Here is an 18522-nt window from a genome sequence, read left to right as displayed (position 1 = left end):
TATTTTTGCGTATTATTCAGATTTTTACTTATTTCTTTTTTAAGTAAAATATTCAAGCCCAATATGCAATTTAAAATATCCCTGATTTTTGAAATTAACATAGATTATCGCAAACTTCTATCCGGAGAGCTATAGCTAATTTAAAAATTTCCCTCTACTACAGGAAACAAGCAAGGTATATGTGCTACATTTAATCAAAGGAAAACCTATGGCCCAGCGAAAGGTCGAATCGCCTAAAACCTAGTCTTTCTGCGTCCACCCAAAATCCAAAGCCGTTTGTTAGTAGATACAGGAGACTGCAATGAACGGAGTTGATTGTCTATAGTTAGCTAAGCTACGCTTTTAATTAACTTCTATTCCTCAATCCGTTGAAAAAAAAAACTAACCAAACCAGTGTAGGTGGGGCAGATAGGGTGTTTCTCATCTTTCAATTAAAAAATTTGTCCGTACATGGGTAAAAAAATATTGAAGCCGAACGATTAATTCCGAAACACAGACGAAGACGACTTACGGAACAAACGAGCGTAGGTGGTCTTCTTCTGATGATTGATACTGGGCCTCTGGTTTATTTAGTCTTTGCCGACCGGAGAGTTTCCCTACGCTGCTGTTTACTAACTCTTAAATTCAATTTGAACCGATGCACTGACTACCGGTTGATTGTACGCCAGTGGCCAGTGGAAGGTTAACAATTTTTAATCATCAACTTCCTGAGCTAAAAAGGATGGCAATCGGTCACTGTGGGGTTTGGATTAAATTTATTTACACAATCACTTTATTCGCTGCTAAATAAGCTGGGAACGAGAAGATGTCAGCTGAATTCCAGTGTATCAATGTGGTGCTGTTCCATGACGAAGAAGTAAAAGGTTCCGAGTAAAATCACTGTCGTAATAAGGAATCCTGCAACCAAAAGCACCAAAACTGCTATAACAAATCCTAGGAATAGTAACCAGATTGAATTGGTTCTCCTGTAGAAGCATTCTATATCGATCCAAAAATTGGTCTTCCATTGTAACGTTTCTGGATCAGCTTTGTCAGGTTTTTCGTTGGTGAAATTGTGAGTTCGAATAATTGGATCCATTCTGAAATAAATAACAATGATTGACAGTTAAACCAATGATCAAACAAAACGTTTGAAACATACCTTTTTGAGCAGGTTTAAAAATCTTTCCTCGAACAAAACTCAACCGCAACTAGCAAGAGCAGTTGAAATTAATTCAACGCAGGTAAAAACCATGGATTGAGAAATTGAAAACGAAAACAAAATTCAATCTTCCATGTTTGTGTGAAGCTATGATTAAACCGGTGATGATAGTACCGTGAAGTCACTCCTGCATCAACGTGAGACTGATTAGCGAATTCGTCAACATGAAAACAAAAAATAATTTATACTTAATCGAGCTTCTTCGTTCGTTGATTGAAGTATATATTGAGGAACATACATTTTTAAAGAGCAAGGATATTCCTGGTAGGAAAATCTTGTTGCAAAGTTTAAGCACTTACAAAAATAGGAACTCCTTTGGATGATTTACCTCTCGGCATGGCGACCGTCAAAAATTAAGTTTCTTATTTTTGACAAGCATTTCAATCAAGTTAGTGTTCTTAATTCATAGAAAAAGTTCTACCTAGATTTATTTTTTCGTAGCCGCTCTTAAGTGTCAATATTGGATCCAAATAGAAAAAAAAACTCTAACGAGTACAAATTTTTGGGTTATTAGAGCCTATTTACGATAATTTATGTGGAAGCCAATCAAGTCTTGTTGTCTTTGGGCGAGCAAAACAATATCGTCTTTTTTTATTTGTTGATCACCCAGGTGGTAAATTCTTTTTAACGGATTGTATTCCAAGGCACGGCGACCCACCGCGTCCCCCCAGTTTGCTACTCTGGGTCCATGGGTGCAATTGGTGAATCATGAAACTATGTACCCCTACACCACAAAGTCCACCTGGGCCCCTGGCCATAATTCCCATCCGGACCTGCAACGAAGGCTGCACCCATGATGGGATGGGAGACTCTAATCGCACAAAGCGCTCCACTGTCACGATTCGCGACTCACGGGGTGGCAATCCGTTCGCCGCTACTCGTGATTCGAGGCCCATATTCGGCCTCTTGTCTTCTTGAGGGCCCTCTTTCGATCCGTCTCCAGACCCAATTCGAGATGAGAACAACTCGCCTCGTCCGAGTCTGGAGATACTCACATCACCTAACGCGTTCTCCGTCTCGACTCCTCTAGACTCAGTCTGAGGCCCAACCCCTGGGAGCCACATGTTTGGGGCCAGGAATCTCCCCAAAAAAGCAGACCGAACAAAACCCGCTCGAATACTTGGTCGTCCCGCATATCGGGGTCGCGACTACCCGTTACGCGTGACTACGCTTCCCTCTTGCAACTGAGCACTGGTACTAAGGCACCCAGTCGCACCACTTTTGTGCGCCACACTCGGCACACAGCTGTCGGCGGGCTGGCTGCACCAACGACACGTTTCTGGCTGCAGACACGTTTCTACTCTGCACCACGGGGAGGTGGAACTACTTCGCAGAGCAAAAAACAATATCGTCTGCCAGGTCAAGGTCGTTCAGCTGCTCCATTGTCGGAGGATTCCACGGCAATCCTCGATCCAGTAAAAATCTCATCTATTACGATGAGAAAGTGTAGCGGTAATGAGATACATCCTTGTCTCACTCCAGCAGTTACCGGAATTGGATCAGACAAGACACCGCTGTGCAAGACCTTGCACGAAAATGTCTCGTACTGTGCTTCGATGAGATGGACTAGTTTCTCTGGGACTCCTCGTCGCCTTAGAGCCGCCCAGATGTTTTCGTGGTTAAGTCGGTCAAATGCTTTTTCGAATCAACGAACACCAGCAGAATAGAGTCTTGGAATCCGTTGATTTGTTCCATTATTATTCGTAGCGTTGTGATGTGGTCCACACATGATCGTCCGGATCGGAATCCAGCTTGTTGCCGTCGGAGTGCAGCGTCGATTTTCTCCTGGATTCTGTTCAGGATCACTTTGCAGAGTACTTTGAGGGTTGTACAGATCGATGTTATGCCACACCAGTTACTGCACTCGGTCAGGTCTCCTTTCTTCGGGACCTTTACGAGGATACCCTGCATCCAGTCGGCCGGGAATGTTGCAGTATCCCAAATGTCAGCGAAAAGACGGTGCAACATTTGTGCTGACAAGGCAGGGTCGGCTTTGAGCATCTCAGCAGGAATGCAATCGATTCCAGGTGACCTGCTCGGTCTTTCAGCGGCTTTCTTGCATTAGTTCTTGCACCACTAAGGCGGCGAAAAATGTCATAAAGTAATCGGATATCTCCAATGGCGGCGGCTCTTTCTCCCTCTTCGGCTAGGGAGTTTGTCTACAAGCTCGTTTAACTGCCTTTTCCAGCTCCGCATGTCGTAAGTGGTCGGCTGGTTTGGCTGACTGGTACATGCCGGCTCAATTCCGAATTTTGCCTTTCATCGATCATCCATCATCCCCCAGGTTTCATCCGATATCCATTCACTGCTTCTTCCACAGACTTTACCGAGAGTACCATGGCTCGTCGTAATAAAGGCATTCTTGATTCTACGCCACTGTTCTTCGACTGTCAGCAGTTCCGAGGCTCGGGATTTAAGCTGTTTAACGTATGCCCTTTTCACCTCTGGATTCTTCAACCGGCTGACGTCGTATCGACATTCGACCTTCTCCTCTCGCCGCTGGACACACACGACTCTCAGTCGTATGTCACTAAGGACGAAGTGATAATCAGATGCAATGTCTGCACTTCGTTTGGTGCGGACATCAAGAAGGCTCCTTCTCCATTTTCGGCTGATGCAGGTGTCTTCAATTTGATTTTCTGTTCGGCCATCTCGGAATACCCAATTGACCTAATGTGCAGGTCGATGGAGGAAGATCGATCCACCGATCACTATGTTGTTGTTGCCACAAAATTCTACAAACAGCTCTCCGTTTTCGCTCATCTGTCCTAAACCATGGCGCCCATGATTCGATCAAAGTCCTGGTTATCGGAGCCAATCTTTGCGTTGAAGTCGCCTAAGTGGATTTGAATGTCACCTTTCGGAATTTTCTCTACCACGCTGTTGAATTGACTGTAAAACTGCTCTTTCTCCTGCAAATCGGCAACGTCAGTTGGCGCATAACACTGGACCATTGTAAGGTGTTCTGAAACTGGCTACGATTATTCTTTCGTTTATCGGTGCCCATCTTTTGAGGGCCGCATGGGCCTGCGGGCTTAATAGGAAACCAATTGGTTTGCATGCAGCCCTCAAAAGATGGGAACCGATAAACGAAAGAATAATCGTAGCCAGATTCAGTACACGGGTTAGAAACCTTTGCAACTCCTCGTTCCCGAATAGCGTGTTTTCCTCGTATCCAGAGTAAAGCAGTACTTGTCCAGACTGTGTCTTGTGTTCTCCAGTGTTAGGCCAACGGACTTCGCTCAGTCCCAGAATTTCAAGCCGCTCATAAATTCAGCCGCTCGCTGCGAGACAGACGCTGTTTGAATTGCCCCTGACCTGGAGAACAGTCGCGTGCGGCCACTTTCTCAGTCTGCATGCGACCAACGGATCCACCGGGGTTGGGTACCCGATCTCCGCTTAGGTTATTCGCATCCTAGCCGGTACCACAGGGAGGTAGAGATAGGAATTGTGAATAAGAGGTGATATGACCACTAAGGGGTCTCGTTTTGCACATTATCCATCATTCGCCAGCTAGCTTTGAATTTCAAATTTGAATCTGTACTCTTCTGTTGTTATTTGTCCCATCAATTGCTTCGATTAGTCAAATCTCAACAAAGGGAGTCGAGACCAGAAGTATGATGGAGGTCGTCGGATCGGGGACCATGAAAGGTCGTCGGACCAGGAGCCGATTGGAAGATCGTCTTACCTGAAGGACAGTTGGAAGTCGTCGAGCCAGGAATCATGGAAGATCGACGGGCTGGAGCCACTAGTAGATCGTCGAGCCGGAAGCCAGAAGTAAGGTCGTCGATCTGCAACAGGGGCGATCAATGCGACGGATGAGGTCCGGTAAAAAGATTGCGAATGTGTATGTTAAGGAGGAATGTTAAGATTTGTATAATCGAAGCAATCGATGGGACAAATAACAACATGCAAATTTAATATAAAAAGGATGTTAAGATAGAAAATAAAGTATTCATGGGATAATTCATCCAATAGGATGAAAATCCCTAAAAAACAAAAAATAAAGTATTCCAAGTTCAACCGCCAACCAGAAGAGATCTCTCCTTTCCACTGTCCAAGTGCTTCAACAACATCTTGCCCATGTAAGTATCCGGTTTACAAAAAAATCTTAAGATCTGAATTAATATCAGATCCTTCACGGTCAAGTTTTTGATTTGCAATTTTTAATTTTAAAATCTGTATTTTGTTTTTATACTCAAAATAATAAAAACATGCATTCTGAATTTAGATATTATTAAAAACAAATCATTCACGATTTCAACTTTAGTTGTTAGAGAATCCTAAATTGATCGCTTGAAATTGTGAAAACGAAACTTAAAATTAAGACTTCAAGATGGAAAGTCTACCTTCGGCCTCATAGAATAAACAAAAGACTAAATGATAAAAAATAACAAATAAATTTTTTTAAACTGATCTGAAAAAAGCAAATTTGAAAGTATTGGAAAATATTGAAAAGAAAACAAATAAGATGATAAATGAGTTTAATTCTCTAATGCATAGTGTTGTTGAAAAACAACACAAATAAAAATCCGAATATCTCGGAAACACGTGTATATTTTTTAATTTATGTATTTACAAAAAATATTCTGTAGAATAAAAGAAATTGACCCATGGTATTTTTTATTGCGAAACTATGCGGAAAAAATAAATTTAAAATTACTGATATTTCTTCGGATTTCGAAATTCTAACATTTTTTTAAATGTTCATCAATCACCATCTTCCTGCAATCAATGAACAACGTTTAGAAAAAAAAATTGCAAAATCGTATTGAAACAAATATTAATTTCAGTTTTTTTTTAACTTTGATGGGTCATAACTGTTATATAACACAAAATAATGGCTTCAAACCTGTTCATTGTGAAAAAAATCCTTGGATGAGATAAATCATCCAATAGGATACAAATCATGCAAAAAAAAGTAAAGAAAATCCTCAAAATGGTCAAAAATATATCTGAAAAATGAAAAAAATACAATAACAGTTTACATGTTTGGTAACAAGTATAAAACAAATGAAAACAAAAAAGATTGATTATGGTACACCGAAAAAAAAATCATGGTAACCGTTACCAAATCCGAGGGTAAATTTAAAAATAAAAACAGATGGTTTTTTTTCGAGTACGTTTTTGTTTATCTTGAACAACAGATTGGTTAAAATTACCATGTGAACGTGTTATGGTGCGTTATGGCAGAATGGTGGTCGATTTTACTATGCCATGGTATTTAAGACATAATTATGGTAATTTATCCATGCATTCAATGAAATCATTTAAATTTTTAAAATGTTGGTTTATTTATTCATCACTGTTACTATCCCCGTATTTTTTTTCACATATTATATTGTTGTCATTGTAATATATTACTATTTGCATGCAATTGATTTAAGTAGTTACTTAGGAATTCCTTTTGATTTTAAATAAAGATACGTTTCTTAGATGACTCCGTTAACGTTCACGGCTTTGAATAGACTGTCCAGTCTTTTTATTCTCATAGTGTGTAAGGTTTCGAATCGCAATCCATGCGATGTTATCAGTAGTTATCTGTTATCAGTAGTGTACAGTGTCTTTCGTAATTCGAGACACCTTGAGGATATTACAGTACTTCCCCTTTTCTTAGAAAGGATCTCAAATCCTTTTTATAATTTTTTACCAATCTTTTAATATTTATATATATATTTTTTCATTACTGAATTCAAGTTATGCACATTCTTCGTATCGTGTACGGGATCTTGTTAAGATAGGGCTTCTTTCATGCACATGCGGTTTCTTTTTCGGTCGAACCACTTCTAAATTTTCTTTTAATTCTTCAGCTGGATAACCAAAGAAATCCTCCTCATCCGAGCTTTCCATCCTGGTCCTTTTAGTGCTATTCCGCAGACCTACTAGTAACATGGAACTTCGCTTCTTTAGATGCCAGGGTTTTAGTTGATCTCGGTGCGCTGATAGTACGTGGGATCTTATGGAAATCTGAAATATATTTTTAGACATTTTTTTTATAAATTTAGCTTCTAACCATTTTGGAAAATCTTTTCGATTAGGATTTCTATAGTATAACATATCCCCGACCAGTAGCTTATCTAATGGGTTTTGGGGAGGAACAACTTCATGATCGAATTTGTATTTTTTCTTTGGTTGTTCACTGAGATTATTTTTGTAACTTTTACATGGATTTAATAAATCCAATAGTAACTTTGGTTGATACGACAACACCTTTTCCGTTGGGAAAATGCTATCTTGTCCAATAAAACTATTTCTATAGTTCATGAGAAAAAAACTTAAACGGTCATCAAGATCCAAGGATTTTGTTTTCGGGTCAATTAAAAATTTCTTAAGGATATCCTTTGTAACTCTTACCATCCTCTCTGCCTGTCCGTTGCTTTGGGGATGGTAAGGAGGACTTTTTAAAACCTTGATTCCTTGCTTTTCTAAGAACATGACAAAATCTCCTGAATTGAATGGAGGTCCTCCATCGGTTACGACTACGTCAGGCAAACCGAAGCGAGAAAATAGAGATGAAAATTTCTTTATAACTTGTTTAGCATTAGTTCCTCTCGACATTATATCTATTTCTAACCACTTAGAAAAACTGTCGATTATTAAAAGAAAAGTGCTTCCATCAAAATGGAAGAAGTCGGCATGCAACCTACTAAACGGACGTGTAGTAGGCGTCCAAGGTTCATTTTGAGAGCTATTTATCTTTGTCTCCATTTTAGCACAAGTTGCACAACATTTTACAAAATTTTCAATGTCTTCATTAATTTTTCTCCAATATACATATTTTCTAGCCAATTTTTTCATTTTTATTATGCCTTCATGATTTGAATGTAATAAATTCATAATATCATCTTTTAAACTAGAAGGAATAATAACTTTGCCATCCATCAAAAGCACTCCTTGCTCCAAATGTAGTTTAGATTTCAATCCATGAAATTCTTTAGTTTCCATGTCTAATTTCTTAGGCCAACCTTGATTTAAATACTCAATTATTTTACTTAGACATTTATCAGAACTAGTTTCCTTAGCAATAGAACAAAAGTTCAACGGCATCTCAGAAGAAAAATTTATTGAATATACATGATCTTGATCGAGAGAACTAGGAATTTTCTGCTCGAGGGGGAATCGACTACAAAAATCGGCATTGCCCATTTTATGTCCCGGACGATATCGAACTTCAAAATTATAGATTGACAATTCTAATAAATATCTTTGAAGTCGAGTTACGTACAACGAATGTTTACCCTCTTTACCGAAAATTCCCAGTAACGGCTTATGATCTGTGTAGACTACAAAAGGTTGACCAAATAAAAACTTATGGAATTTTTTTATAACACAAACCAATGCCAACGCCTCCAGATGTAGGATAGGATATTTTTGTTGGGCAGAGTTCAAAGAAAAGGATGTAAAACATACCGGCTTTTCCACACCATTGTCAATTTGTGCTAGTACTCCCCCTAATCCATACGTGGAGGCATCTGTGATTACAACCAACGATTTTTTTGGATCGTAATAGTCTAAAATGTTAGCATTCAATAACGTGTTTTTGCTATGCAGAAAAGCCTGATTACATTGCTCTGTCCAATTAAAATGAGTATTCTTTTTTAACAAATCATACAAACACCTTAGCTTTGAAGATAAATTCGGTATAAAACGGTTATAATAATTAATTAATCCCAGATAGGCTTTCAGCTCAGTTACGTTTTCAGGAGCCTTAGCTTTAGCTATCGTGGAAATTTTCTCTGGGGATGGCCGTAATCCATCTTTAGTTATCAAATGACCTAGATAAGGCAAGGAATCTACAAAAAATTTGCATTTATTATAGTTCACACTAATATTTGCATTGACAAGTCTATTGAGAACTTGAATCAATTTGTCCAAACATTCTTCAAAGGTTTTCCCAGCAATAAGCACATCATCTAAATAACAATTGACGTTTTTAATTCCTTTTAATATTTTCTCCATCAAGTTTTGGAAAACTGCTGTGGAAGAAGATGCTCCCTGTGGTAATCTGTTATAAGTAAACAAACCCTTTTCAGTGTTTATAACCACATATTTTCTAGATCTTTTTGATAATTGCAGTTGAGTGTAGGCTCCAGAAAGATCTAGTGAACAGAACACTTTGCATCCTGCTAAAGATGCAAATATGTCCTGTGCAAGTGGAAGTGGATAAGTGTTTTGTATTAAAATCTTATTTAAGGAAACTTTACAGTCTATGACCATTCTGATCCCCCCATCTTTTTTTACTATAGCTATTACCGGAGAGGCCCACTCACTTGATTCTATCGGGGTTATAACGCCTTGACCTTCCAGCATGGTTAAATGATCCAAGAACTTTTCCTTGATTTTGTACGGAACTTGGTACGCCTTTTTGAAAATTGGTTGCTCGGGTTTAAAATGTAAATCAGCTTCATGACCTAAAATTGGTTTAGAAAAATCTTTATCGAAGACAGACGCAAATTGAGCCTTTAGTTTACCTATTGTTTCTTCTCTTGTTTTATTCGTTACTATATTGTTGACCAATTCATTATCATGATTGATGAAACTCTTCTTCCAGTTTGGATAGAAAATTTTCAACCAATCGCGGCCTATCAAAGGTTTAAAATCATTATCGTTTTTTAATACAATCAATCTGGCTTTCTCCATAAATCCGTTAAGAAAAACTTCTGTTAAAATCTGTCCAGCTATTACTAATCTGGCACCATTCACAACCGCTAGCTTCTTATTACAATGAACTAATGGAATTTTTCTGAATAGATTGTTATACATCAGGTAACTGATTACAGTTACTGCCGAGCCAGTGTCAATCTCCATTTTCAAAACTCTACCATCGATTTTCGCATTTACTATACAAGGATCACTTATATTATTCACCGCAGATATCATCAAACATTCTACTTCAGAATCATCACTATTGTCATTCAACTTCAAACGATCGAATTTATCAATTGATTGATCCTGGATTTTGTCAACATTTTCCACAAATTTTACGGATGGGTTTTTAAAATGAGGGCAGTTTCGGCGGATGTGACCTCTTTCTCTGCAGTTATTGCACACTGCAGATGAATGAAAATTCCAATCATTGTGATAAGTCGAAGCTTGATTACGGTTTGCACGTCTGTCATAATGAAAATTCCTTCTACCTGAACCTCTATCTCTGCTGAAACTACGCGATCTAAACCGTCTTGGATGCATTTCATTTTTGTTCTGGAATTTCCTTTCACTATCGAAATATTCTTTTCTTCCCAGGCGATGCTTGATGGATAGGACATCTGCATTAGTTGAAGTATGTTCACCTATTAACTTTGCTTGCCCCAAAGCGCGTTCGTTATTAATAATTTTATTTTCAAGTGTATTCAACCCAATGTCATCTTCCAATAACAGTTTGAACTGTAAATCTTTGTTCGCAAGCCCAATAATCAGCCTATCTCTTATCGCCTCATCTTTGAAATCCCTAAAATTGCAGCTCTCAGCCATTAATTTAACTGCAAGCACAAAATTTTCAGCACTTTCGTTAGCCCCCTGTTCGCGGTTATAGAACTTATATCGGTTCATAAGAACCGGCTCAGTTTTATCAAACCTTGTTTTGAGTTTTGCTATTATTTCATCGTAAGTTAAATCCTTGACTTCCCTTTTAGGAAAAATCAGCTTAATTTCATCAAAAACGTCGTCTCCACTCAAGGATATAAACCACGATTTTTTGGTTTCTTCAGTGACTTTGTTCAACCCACACAAAATTTCAAAACGCTCAATATAATTAGAAAAAGATTTACCCACTTGAAAGTGGTCCATAGTACCAATCATTCCAGGTATCGACATTTTGTAGGTTTAAAAAAATGATCCAAATGAAAAGCAAAATTCGTGGTACTCACGTGACTCGGTGACTTACGTCCACACCAGTGACGGTTTGCTAAACCTTCTGATGATCACGAAACTATAAATCAGCAATATGCTCTGGGGTCAGCAGCATTAACTGCCTGTTTCCAATATAGTTCAACAACTCGACCAGTTGTCTTCGCAGTTTTCGTGGTTCACAACAATAGCAACCTCAACAGCAACCTTAGCAGCACCAACCATCAAGCAACAACAACAGCAAGTTGAGAGCGCAATTGGTTTTATCACTGCATGCAGATTAAACCAACTCGGACCGAAGTGCTCCTCACAGTGTCTCTGCCGAAATGACTTTGCAGCTCACTGGTCACCGATCTATCTCACTTGATCCTCGTCTGCCGAATATGCTCTGGTGATATGGTCACTATCCAATTGTTCTGTTCTTTGCTATAATTTAGCCTCTCTTACGCGCTTGCCAAATCCGGGTGGGTATAGAACAATGGCTCAGCCAAACCTATAGATTCAGAGGAGTAAATATCAAACAAAATGGCGTTAAACCACGTTAATATTGAGATTTTGAAGTATGTACTTCTATTTTTTTAATTAATCACAGTTTTAGTTAAAATCATTAGTAGAACATTTACGTTAACTTCTAATCGCTCAACAATTGCCCTGGCCAGAAGCAATGTCTGCAACAACAGCTTTAGTAGCCTTACCACACTACAATCAATCTTACCAACTGGTAGCTTATACTTCTCCAGAATTTTAAACTTCCGCGATCTGGATTCTTTCAAAGATTATAAATCTTTGTTCTTACCTCGTCGCCACTGTAATATATTACTATTTGCATGCAATTGATTTAAGTAGTTACTTAGGAATTCCTTTTGATTTTAAATAAAGATACGTTTCTTAGATGACTCCGTTAACGTTCACGGCTTTGAATAGACTGTCCAGTCTTTTTATTCTCATAGTGTGTAAGGTTTCGAATCGCAATCCATGCGATGTTATCAGTAGTTATCTGTTATCAGTAGTGTACAGTGTCTTTCGTAATTCGAGACACCTTGAGGATATTACAGTCATTAACACTGGATCAGGAACTATATGCCAAAACCTAACTTAATGAAGGTTCCTTCGACATTTTGTTTCCGGTGTTCCGCGGTTGTCTCGAGATTTTATTTTGGTCTTCTCGAATCGTTCCGTGCCCTAAAAATATAAAAAAGTCAAATATTGTGCAGAAATACTAATAAAATTTACTTACTCTTGAACATTTTATAAACTGTTGAAATTAGCGGCCGTTGATGACTCTGCTTGCACTCCAGATTGTAATGGCCTTCTGCGGATAAATAAAACATAATATCTTTTGTGACATATCCCACACCAAAACACTTTACCTTAAAGATCACGGCACATAGCACAAAATCAATATTGTTTCCAATGTTTCAACAATAAATTAAAATTCAAAGCCATTTCAATGGCAAGGAGGCAACAAAGTGCAAGATGACACAACTAATTGAAAGTATTTTGGCTATTGACAACTATGGTAAAATGTACCACAGTATTGTCACGATAACCAAAATTTTATATTCGAATGCACAAAACGTTCCGCATGGTAAAATTAAACCGCTTTTTATGTAGGTTTACCACATTTTCTTTTGGCCCGCGTGGTAGCATTAACCAAAAGATCGTCAGAATAACCAAAACTTCATATTTATCAACAAATTTTGCGCATGGTAAAATTAAACCTCGTTTTTCATTAAGGTTTACCATATTTTTCCTGCCCCGCATGGTAAAATTAACCAAAAAGTCGTCAAAATAACTAAAACTTTATTTATATCGACTATATTAACGTATGGTAAAATTAAACATTTTTATTCATTTTGGAATACCATGATTTTTCTTTCAGTGTACGGTTCCATTTCGGAAACCCGAAGTGTTAATATCCTTTCAGGAGTTGGTATCCGAAAACTCTAATTGGGTAAGTTAACCTGAAATAATATTACAAGTTTAGCTAATCGATTATACGGGCTTTTTGTTTATTGCAACGCGGACAATTCGTTTCAGCACATGTAATTATCAATTTGAATCAGCCGTCTTTCCTATTCCTCCTATACGCAGTCTGCTGTCAGTCTAACATTTTTCACGAAATAATGACAAGATTGTGATTACTTCACTAATGAGACCCATTGGAAATTACTGTTGGGATCATCTATATACGCATATGGTAGACAGAGAATGGGTGATAATGAGAAAGCGATCCCCTTGCAGGTAGTCATGTCATCCCAAAACCTGGTGATTTTTTCAATTTTTCTTTCGCTCGGTGTCCTCAGTCTCGTGGCTTCATAGCTAACCTTCATCATCAAGCGACGAGGTGGCCGAGAGGTTAAGGCGTTGGACTGCTAATCCAATGTGCTCTGCACGCGTGGGTTCGAATCCCATCCTCGTCGAGGAAATATTTTATAATTGCTCAGTTATTGAATGATTAGATAATTGCAACCAACAAAAATAAATAGGTCATACTCCTTTAAACGGTATGACTGAGTTGAGCATTCAAAATGTAAAACAATTCAATGTTGTTAAAGGCGGTGTTAGTCTTTTTGTTCCTGCTTGAAGTTGTTGGGTTGATTTATACCTTTTGATTGGTGACTTGTTGAGGTGTTCAGTTATTTAGTTTTTCTTACATGACTTGTCCACTTGTTTACTTGCCTATTGGTTTACTCATTTTGATGATTACTTGTTCAATTGATTAATTGCGTTGTTTATTCGTGGAGTTGAAAAATTATTTGGATTATTGATTTGTTTAGTATTTTTTTCAATCAGTGTTCTAGTTGTTATTTCTATCAGTTATTCACTTTTTAGTTGTTGGTTTATTTAGTTATTCAGTTGTTGCGTTGTATGATTGTTCACTTGTGAAGTTGTTTTTGTATTCTTTTATTTGTGAATACATACCTACAAATCAATACTCTTATTCGTAAATGCTTGTGATTTTGTATTCTTTTTTCGCCTTTTCTTTTCTTTTTTCTCTTGTTGCTTTTTATCAAGAAAGCTTATTATATTTTTTTCAATTCTATTATTTTTCCTTTCTTAAGATTTCTGAGTTCGTTTTTTTTCTTACAACCGAAACATAGGAATTCGGATTTTATTCAATGTATGCATTTATTATCTTATTTTTTATGCATTGGTTTCAAAAGCGATAAAATTTTATAATGCTTCAAAAGCAAATTCTGCGCAATTCAATAGAGGTACTTTATATAATATTAAGACTCTAATTCCAGTTCCAAATTATTTTCAGCTTCAATGAGTGAAAGTCTTCCCTCAATTCATCGCTGATACTATCTCGAAGCAAAAATAATACGCAAAATTGGTCAATCGTATTTGTCATCAATTTCCGCCAAAGCAAAACAAGAATAGTAGTAGTTGCGAAAAATGGAAACGCAAAAACAACCACGAAAACCGAAACCCACCCCAAAGGGAACCCAAACAAAGAACGCTGTTACTATGTGAGCAAGATTGTCCCGACTGGTGTGTAGCGAAAATAAATCGAGAGGGGAAATCGAAAATTGCACGAAACTAGAACAACAACTTTGTTTGTTTAGCTCAGAGGGACCTCTTTCCTGCTTTTCATGAGGACTTTCTATACTTTTCTTTCTAGTCGTACAAACAAGGAAAATTTCGGATCATACACAAGACGGTGGATAGATTCTTTACGTTTTAAGGTCAGTTTTATTCTGTTTCCATCTCAGAGAGAGTATTACTACTTTTCAATTTTATACCTAAACTCATACTCCACTAGTTTCTTGTTACGACCGTAATAATAATAATGATGATGTAGTTATGATAATAATAATAATAATAATCATAATAGGAAGGAGAAGGGGGCTGACTATGAACCTATAATCTTACGGTTGTCATGGGATTGGGGGAGCTTCCACCGTGCGCTATTCAACAAATCTACCACAGTTAGAGTGGTTCCGTTTTTTTCCAAATACACCCTTAACATTTTACGGTAGTCAAACTCGTATACTCAAAAAATTTTAGAATAGAAACTCATTCTCCTACACACTGTTCAAAAGACCTTCATAAGATTCCAATTCAGTTACATCTAATCGTCTAAAGGTTGTAAAAACGGGGAAATTGGTTTTGCGTCTCGAGAACAAAAGAGGGCTTTTCTTATGAGGAGTATATTTTTTTTCTTGGTTTTAGGATTCTCTTTTCGCACACTAACGAAATAAGGATTATAGGTAGGGGGAAGTCGTCTATGGCCGGACATCGTCTATGGCCGGACAACATAGATTTTTCGAAAACACAATATCCTAATAATGTTTTAACACCATGAAAATAAAGAAAATAGAAGCCTGATATGGTGTTAGAAATATGGTAATCTTATCTGAAAAGGTAAAACAATGATAGGCATCTAAAGCTTTTTCCTAGTACTACGGAGAGGATCGCCTAAACTTTGCAGTTGTATTGTGGTCAGTTTTTTCGGCATGTAAAATTTAAACTGCACATGAACGACATCGTTGATTGGTTATCTTTCAACTACATTAGATATGAGATAACAAAACGGAAATTCAAAGGAAATAATAGGAAAATTTTAAAAAAATGCGATTTGTCTATGACCGGACACACAGTTGTTGTCTATGACCGGACAAGAAAATATTCAAAATTATAGATGATTCCAACTTGAAACTTTCATTTTTTCATCTCTATAGCACCCTCAAATGGTTAGCAGAAGATAAGGATTCAATAACGAAACTATTTTGGTCCTCTGAGAAAATTTAGATTTTGCTGTCCGGTCATAGAGAATTTTTCTCTAGTTTTTTCGAAACAAATGTTCTATTCTGGTTTGCCAAAAAAACTTTTATGACTGGCTTCATAGAACGTTCAGTATTGGAAAACACATACTCACAAGATCTGCGCAAGTGATTTCAGTCATTTTTCTACGTTTTTGGGCCATTGGTGACAACTTTAGTGAAGTAATTCGTAGTGTCCAGCCATAGACAACACTTTTTTAAATGAGCAAAAACTAACATTAAATGATTTCTCTTACCACATGAATATGTTGTAAATATTTTTTTTTTCTAATATAGTTAACTGATCATAATATTGATACTCTTCAAATCAGTAGAGGAACCAATATTTACAAAAATCTATTTTTGAAGTTATTGTTTGAAAACCTTAAGTGTCCGGTAGTAGACGACTTCCCCCTACCTACTTCTTATAAAGTTATCAACCGATGCTAAGAGCTATAATATGTATGTAGTCAATTTGGGGGGACAATAAGGGAAGTTTTACCTACTACTACGTAGTCAAAGTGATTCTCGTCGTCGCTCGGAAGCGTTATGGTTTTGCAGCTCTTTCAATCAATTGATTTTTCTTGTTTGTTGTATCTCATTGGCTTACTCACTAATAGTTAATCTGCAAGTTGGATTTTGAATGTATTCCTGTATTTTACAAAACGTACCGACACACACTATACACAAGACGTTATTCGTCTGTTGTCGCTCTATGAAATGTTGAATTTAAAATCAAATATTACAATCAAATCAAAGTGCGATGATGCTTTACGTGCTAAGTGATAAAATAAATAATAATCATTACAAAGGGTAAAAAGTAATCGATATATTAAACTAAAGTCACATACGATAATTTCCATGTTGGAGGTTGAGTATTGGGCAAACCATAATAATGCCCAACTTTGCTGTGAGAGATTGGTAAGACTTTCAAATTAAACTTGCGTATCGCAGGGCGTTTTCTGTCTGAGTTCATGTTGCTGTGTTGAATTTTCTTTCAAACAAATGGAAGCCTTTCTCAAGAATATCCGGTTAAGGAATTACGCCTTCGATTGTAAAATTGAGATAAACCTTCAAATATCGAGTAAGCGTTTAATTGAAAAGAAGTTTTTAAGTTAATTTTAATAACTTTTAACACTCTTTTGAAACAAATTTACAATATTGAGTCAACATTTGGCTTTCCCCACAATAAGCTCACGGAATCAATTAATAAAAGAAAATGCAACATTGCAGCATGCATTCAAAGCCTTTAGACAATACAAAAACATTCCGAAAGTCTTTTGTTTAGGAATAGTTTTTGATCCTGTTTACATATGTTTGTCTTAATTTTTTGTTTTTGGACTTTCCATGTATAGATTTGATCTAACAATTTTCAATTGTTCGGGGTGAGATTCGAACATACTACGGATTGCATGTTTCCAAATTATTTTGCTTCACACATTTCAGTGTTGTGAATCCCTACAGTCTAGTATGTCCTTAGTGTCCTACTATTTACAGTTTTGTTTTTTTCTCAGCGAACAGCGATCTGTGTCGCCGGCCAAAAGGTTTTGATTTATGCTACAATTATCATCAAAACTCAACCCATTCGTTATTCATTCAAACATCAGTTTGTTTTTTCTTACTGTCGTCAGCTTCCAAGCTCCCAGTCGATTTGCTTTCGCTTTTTTGTTGTTTTTTCACTATTTTCTGTCCTCGCCCCGGTTTTGGAACCTTTCCCGTTTCAACCCGAGCAGCACTAGTTTTCTGTTGTTTACCCTTCGCCTTAACCGTCGACTTCCGTTTTTTGCGGCTTTTCGGCGATGGTGGCAACAGTAGCAAGGTCCAGTCCACTTCCATTCGCAGCTTCCGGATCCGTTTTTGTCTGCCTTGAACGAGGCCTCCCGTCTTGCTGCTGCTGCTCTCGTCCATCGCCGCCACTTGATCCGGAACAACCGGGAGCGGATCCTGGAACGAATGCTTCGGCATTTGGGGAGGCCGTCGCTTCAGGTGGCTGTTGCGGCACTCGTTGGGCAGGAAAAAAACAAGGCTCCGGCTGCGGTTGCACCAAAGGTGGAACCGGCCGGATTACCGTGGGGGAGGAGGCGTCGGATTGTTGTTGCTGGATCTGTTGCTGCTGCGGTTGCATCGAGGCTCCGCTGGGTGCTGACTGTTAATCTTCCTGTAGACTCTTGATGCGTTTGGCCGGGTTCAGCATGTACTCGTCAAAACTTTCCGTTTCCAGATACTTGGGCAACCATTTGGCCAGCTGGTCTTCAAAGAACTTTTCCAGCTTCTGGGCGCTCTTGTACACGATGGAGTCCTCCTGTAATTGTAAAGGACAATGTTTGATCAATGAATTGCAGTAAAATTTTACTGATCGCATTTTTACACTGATTTTGATATATTTTTGAATTTGAGAGGCCTAGTAAAATTTATCAGAGATGAAAGTTTTTCTAGAAAAAATAGGTTATAGTATTCACATCCTGTATTTTTGATTAAGCCATCGTAAAAACATTTAGTATGTAAAATTTAGATTTAATAGTCAAATTACGAATAATATTGGGTTTATTTCTCACGATTCAAATTTCCAGGTTTCAGGTTCAAGAAAAAGACCCAAAGATTTTTGATTGTAGACTCTCTAAACTCTAGATTATAGATTTCAGACTCTAGAATCTTAATTCTAGATTTTAAATTTAAGCCCCTGTCTATCTCAAGGCCCAAGGTAGA

The 18522-nt window shown here is 37.6% G+C and overlaps 2 protein-coding genes, 1 long non-coding RNA gene and 1 other non-coding gene across 7 annotated transcripts in view; 1 reads left to right on the top strand and 3 right to left on the bottom strand.

The window, feature by feature from the left end:
- Positions 1–738: 738 nt before the first annotated feature.
- LOC129758089 (uncharacterized) lies at positions 739–1222 on the bottom strand. The gene is made up of 2 exons (XR_008739887.1): positions 1142–1222; positions 739–1079 (listed from the first exon to the last, which is right to left on the bottom strand). It is a non-coding gene; the product is annotated as an uncharacterized LOC129758089 (long non-coding RNA).
- Positions 1223–6898: 5676 nt separating this feature from the next.
- On the bottom strand, positions 6899–12053 carry LOC129753108 (uncharacterized protein K02A2.6-like). The gene is made up of 2 exons (XM_055748909.1): positions 11763–12053; positions 6899–11540 (listed from the first exon to the last, which is right to left on the bottom strand). Exon 2 carries the CDS (start codon positions 11012–11014, stop codon positions 6899–6901), a length of 4116 nt encoding a protein of 1371 aa, XP_055604884.1. The 5' UTR covers positions 11015–11540; positions 11763–12053.
- Positions 12054–13388: 1335 nt separating this feature from the next.
- Trnas-gcu (transfer RNA serine (anticodon GCU)) lies at positions 13389–13470 on the top strand. The gene has a single exon. It is a non-coding gene; the product is annotated as a tRNA-Ser (tRNA).
- A 1249-nt stretch (positions 13471–14719) lies between these two features.
- The window catches only part of LOC129758557 (E3 ubiquitin-protein ligase TRIM33-like), a 104021-nt gene continuing 100218 nt past the window's right edge, over positions 14720–18522 (bottom strand). For all 4 annotated transcript variants that reach the window (XM_055756081.1, XM_055756082.1, XM_055756083.1 and 1 more), the window contains exon 12: positions 14720–18118. In XM_055756081.1, coding sequence (XP_055612056.1) covers positions 17966–18118 — 153 coding nt within the window. In that variant the 3' untranslated portion in view covers positions 14720–17965. The remainder of the gene's footprint in view (positions 18119–18522) is intronic.

The sequence above is a fragment of the Uranotaenia lowii genome, chromosome 3 (genome assembly GCF_029784155.1).
Source record: "Uranotaenia lowii strain MFRU-FL chromosome 3, ASM2978415v1, whole genome shotgun sequence".
NCBI lineage: Eukaryota > Metazoa > Arthropoda > Insecta > Diptera > Culicidae > Uranotaenia > Uranotaenia lowii.
Note: the sequence above shows the minus strand (reverse complement) of the source record. Positions and strands in the feature narration are given on the sequence as shown.